General features: G+C 52.0%; 1 protein-coding gene across 3 annotated transcripts in view; it reads right to left on the minus strand.

Annotated features, from left to right (window-relative positions):
* LOC308128324 (EMILIN-1-A-like) overlaps positions 1 to 5,000 on the minus strand; it is a 51,835-nt gene that overhangs the window by 31,094 nt on the left and 15,741 nt on the right. For 2 of the 3 annotated variants that reach the window (XM_080493433.1, XM_080493434.1), the window contains exons 4-8: positions 3,695 to 3,945; positions 2,150 to 2,323; positions 1,161 to 2,078; positions 543 to 873; positions 150 to 419 (exon numbers count right to left, since the gene is read on the minus strand). In XM_080493433.1, the coding sequence (XP_080349559.1) occupies positions 150 to 419; positions 543 to 873; positions 1,161 to 2,078; positions 2,150 to 2,323; positions 3,695 to 3,945 (1,944 nt within the window). The remainder of the gene's footprint in view (positions 1 to 149; positions 420 to 542; positions 874 to 1,160; positions 2,079 to 2,149; positions 2,324 to 3,694; positions 3,946 to 5,000) is intronic. The other variant, XM_080493435.1, reaches the window with a different exon arrangement.

Genomic DNA, 5,000 nt, shown 5'->3' on the forward strand with positions numbered 1-5,000 from the left:
GGACGACCTGAGGGTGAGACTGCTGCGTGTGTGTGTGTGTGTGTGTGTGTGTGTGTGTGTGTGTGTGTGTGTGTGTGTGTGTGTGTGTGTGTGTGTGTGTGTGTGTGTGTGTGTGTGTGTGTGTGTGTGTGTGTGTGTGTGTGTCTCACCCAGGTCAGCTACAACACTGTCCTGTTTGTTGACTGTGTGTTCGATTCTCTTCAAAGTGTCGTTGAAGGAGCTGAAAGTGAAGAAAACCTGTGAGAGTTCAACCTGCAGCGTCTTCAGCTGCTCCAGGCTGACAGAGCCTCCGGCCACACTGTGACCGTCCAACGGCTTCTCTGAGTCCACACCGGGACCAGGTCCACCAGGACCATCAGCACCTGCAGAACTTGGTCCACCGGGAGTAGCAGGACCAGGTCCAAAGGGACCAGCAGGGGCTGTAAGAACACAACTTTATTGATAAATTTATCACCTGAAATGAACAGCAACAGCAAAACAAACACCAAGTAAACAAACAAACAAACATGCATGAGGCGGGAGGTGGGTGGGTCGGAGCTGACCTGTGGATGTGGCCTCACACTGACCACTGCACTTGCTCAGCTGGTCTGTCAGCAGGCGGACCTGGTCCTGCAGCCGTGAGCAGGTCTGACAGCAGGTCTGACAGCGGGACTTGGAGTCTAGTTGGACCCTGATCTTGCTCAGGTCCATCTGGAGGCGGGCCAGGACTTCCTGGGTCTGGTTCTTCAGCTTCCCACATAACTCGCCATCCTGCTCCAACAGCTCTGCCTCTGTCACCAGCAGCTCCACCTCCGTCACGACACGGCTGAAGAGATCGCCGCGTTCGCCTGTCACCGCTTTGATCTGACGGACGTCCTGACTGAGGTCCGACACCTGTAACCAGAGGTCAAAGGTCACGATCACGGCACTGTTCTATAACCAGAGGTCAAAGGTCACGATCACGGCACTGTTCTATAACCAGAGGTCAAAGGTCACGATCACGGCACTGTTCTATAACCAGAGGTCAAAGGTCACGATCACGGCACTGTTCTGTAACCAGAGATCAAAGGTCACGATCACGGCACTGTTCTGTAACCAGAGGTCAAAGGTCACGATCACGGCACTGTTCTGTAACCAGAGGTCAAAGGTCACTGCACTGTGACACACACACATACACACACCTTGTCGTGCAGAGACTCTCCGGACACTGACAGATCTCTGAGCCGAGTGTTGAAGTGTCGGATCTGATCCTCGTTGGCCACCACCCTCCACTCCAGAGATTTCTCCGTCATGTTCTCCCTCTCTCCTCCTCTTTCTCCCCCTGTTCCCCCTCTTCCCTTTTCTCCTCCTTCTCCTCCACTTTGGTTTCTTCCCCCTTCTCCTCCTCCTCCTCCTCTTTCCCCTCCTCCACCTTTTCCTCCTAGTTCTCTTGCTTCTACACTTTCTCCTTCTCCTCCTCTGCCTCCTCCTTCTCCGTTTCCTCCTACTCCTCTTCCTCCGGTTTCTCCTCCTCCTGCTCCTCTACTGCTGCACTCCTCCAGCCTGTATGAGAGGGTGGAGGAGCGGTTGTCCAGGAGTGTGAGGGAGTGGTCGTGTTGGTTGACGGTGACCTTCAGTTGCTCGACCTCCAGCTCCACGTCGGCGATCCTGAAGGTCTGGTCGTCGAAGCGCTCCAGCAGCATTCTCCTCAGGTGGTCCAGCTCCTTCTCCAGTGAGCGTCTCCTCTCGCTGTGGAGGTCAGTGCTGTTGATCTGCTGCTTTGGGTCCTTCGGCGAGTTGTACACATTGTCGTCCGTCTTGATGCCACCCCCCTCCCTACTCCCCCCACCTCCCTCCATGGATCTGCTCAGCTGCAGGTCCAGGCGGTCTTGCAGGGCATCAAAGCTCTCGGAGGCAGAGCTTATCTTGCGTTCAGCATCTGTGATGCGATTCTGGAGGTCGGTAATGTCATGGCAACAGTTCTGTGAGCGGCTGACGTCTTTGCGAAGTCCGTCCAGGATCTGCCGGTGTCGAGAATCCAGAGTGCTCAGCTGCTTTTCCAAAGCTCGAATGCGGTCCTGGTCCTCCCTCTGCTGCCTGCGCAAGTCCTCCACGCCGGCCTGCAGAGAGGAGAAGCTTCAGACCCTCACCCTCTGAAGGTTTCAGAGAGCAGAGGTGGAGCAGACAGTACCTGGCAGGATGAACACGACAGAGACACCCTCTGTTCCAGCTCCTTCAGTATCTCCTCCTTCAGCGAGTCCAGCCTCCCTCCAGACAGTCCTCCTCCAGACACTCCTCCTTCCAGCTCCGGTCCTTTACCATTCACCAGGTGGTTGTTGATGCTCACCAGCTTTTGATCGTGAGCCTTTAGGAAGACAGAAAGAACTTCAGTCCGACTGTCCTCTATCCACCGTCACTGTCCTCTATCCACCGTTTGACTGTCCTCTCTCCACCATCTGACTGTCCTCTATCCACCGTTTGACTGTCCTCTCTCCACCATCTGACTGTCCTCTATTCACCGTCTGACTGTCCTCTCTCCACCTTCTGACTGTCCTCTATCCACTGTCCAACTGTCCTCTATCCACCGTCCGACTGTCCTCTATCCACCATTTGACTGTCCTCTCTCCACCATCTGACTGTCCTCTATTCACCGTCTGACTGTCCTCTCTCCACCTTCTGACTGTCCTCTATCCACTGTCCAACTGTCCTCTATCCACCGTCCGACTGTCCTCTATCCACCGTTTCACTGTCCTCTCTCCACCGTCTGACTGTCCTCTATCCACCGTCTGACTGTCCTCTCTCCACCTTCTGACTGTCCTCTATCCACTGTCCAACTGTCCTCTATCCACCGTCCGACTGTCCTCTATCCACCGTCCGACTGTCCTCTAACCACCATCCGGCTGTCCTCTAACCACCATCCGACTGTCCTCTATCCACCATCACCGTCATCTATCCACTGTCCGATTGTCCTCTATCCACTGTCCTCTATCCACCGTCTGACTGTCCTCTATCCACCGTGACTGTCCTCTATCCACATCCGATTATCCTCTAACCACCATCCGACTGTCCTCTAACCACGTCACCGTCATCTATCCACTGTCCGATTGTCCTCTATCCACTGTCCGACTGTCCTCTATCCACCGTCCGACTGTCCTCTATCTACCGTCCGACTGTCCTCTATCTACCGTCCGACTGTCCTCTATCCACCGTGTGACTGTCCTCTATCCACCATCCGACTATCCTCTATCCACCGTCTGACTGTCCTCTATCCACCATCTGACTGTCCTCTATCCACCGTCTGACTGTCCTCTATCCACTGTCCGACTGTCCTCTATCCACCGTCCGACTGTCCTCTATCCACCGTCCGACTGTCCTCTATCCACTGTCTTACTGTCCTCTATCCACTGTCCTCTATCCACCGTCCGACTGTCCTCTATCCACCGTCCGACTGTCCTCTATCCACCATCTGACTGTCCTCTAACCACCGTCTGACTGTCCTCTATCCACTGTCCGACTGTCCTCTATCCACCGTCCGACTGTTCTCTATCCACCATCCGATTGTCTTCTAACCACCATCCGACTGTCCTCTATCCACCGTCCGACTGTTCTCTATCCACCATCCGATTGTCTTCTAACCACCATCCGACTGTCCTCAATCCACCTGTCCTCTAGTCCTGATCCACTCTACAATGTTGTGGTGTCTAGCTGTAGGATGGAGGACAGTCAGAACACCAACCTGTGTGCGGTTGTCCAGCTGGTCCAGTTTGGTCTGGATGCTGTGGATGGTCTCCTGGATCTCTGGCTGGGCAGCATCGGCTAGATTCGGGTCTCCTGAGGCCAAACCAGAACCACCGTGTCCAGGTCTGCGGACATCCTGCTGGAAACGCTGAGTCATGCTGTTCAGGGTGGACTGAAGTTTCTGCAGATTCAGGTTCAGACTCTGGATCTTCTCCTCCATCTGCTTAAACTTCTCCTTCTCTGTTCTTCCTGTAAGGACAGAAGACACACCCACAGTGAGTCTACAGAACCAGACCCACAGTGAGTATATAGAACCAGACCCACAGTGAGTATATAGAACCAGACCCACAGTGAGTCTGTGATGCTATTATGTATTTTTCCTCTCATCTTTGTTGCTTATATTCATATATATGTATATATATTTATCAATTTATCTATTTATAGACACATTATCTGTTTCTCTGTGTGCAAAATACCGTTTTTAACTATGTTATGCTGCTGCTGTGAAGACTTAATGTCCCCCTGCGGTAAAGTCTGATCTAATGTAATGTGACCTGACCTGATAGATCCACAGTGAGGTCTTGGTGTCTGTACCGTCGAAACAGAGCTGCTTAAAAATTTGATTTTAGGTTTGACAAGGGCCCACTTCCTGTGTATGGTAGCCCACTTTCCTTTTGTTTTTTGTAAACTTCTTTTTCCCCTTGTCCTGTTCAGCAGCTTGGGCCAACAATATGACGTGATCTAGAACCTTCTGGTGTCCGAACAGTTTTTGCTCTTGAACAGGGAGAGACCTGGAGTCTCCTCCTGTTGCTGCTTTATTAGGAGTTGGTATGGCTGCTGTACACGACCGGGGGGGAACGCTCAAAGAGAGAGAGAAGAGTAGAGAAGTTGAGGGGGAGGGGGTAGGGGATAACACACAACACCCCTGTTGTGCTACATATATTATTTGCAGTTATCACACTGATCCAAATACTTTACAACTGTTATTAGATTAACCAGCCTGAGCAGCTCTATCTAGACAGTAAGATGATTTCTTAGATTAACCAGCCTGAGCAGCTCTATCTAGACAGGAATGTGAAGCAGGAACATGAATTAACAAAGAGGCAACAACAAAAGAGGAACATGATTTTGAGAGTTTGAGCAAATGATGATAGAGAACAAGCAACTTCAGAAGCACCTTTAGTGAGGAGTGGAAGTGTGTGTGTGTGTGTGTGTGTGTGTGTGTGTGTGTGTGTGTGTGTGTGTGTGTGTGTGTGTGTGTGGTTTGTCCACTGTGTGTGGTTTGTCCACTGTGAGTGGTTTGT

Source organism: Lipophrys pholis, assembly GCF_963383615.2.
Source record: "Lipophrys pholis genome assembly, chromosome: 2".
NCBI classification, from domain to species: domain Eukaryota; kingdom Metazoa; phylum Chordata; class Actinopteri; order Blenniiformes; family Blenniidae; genus Lipophrys; species Lipophrys pholis.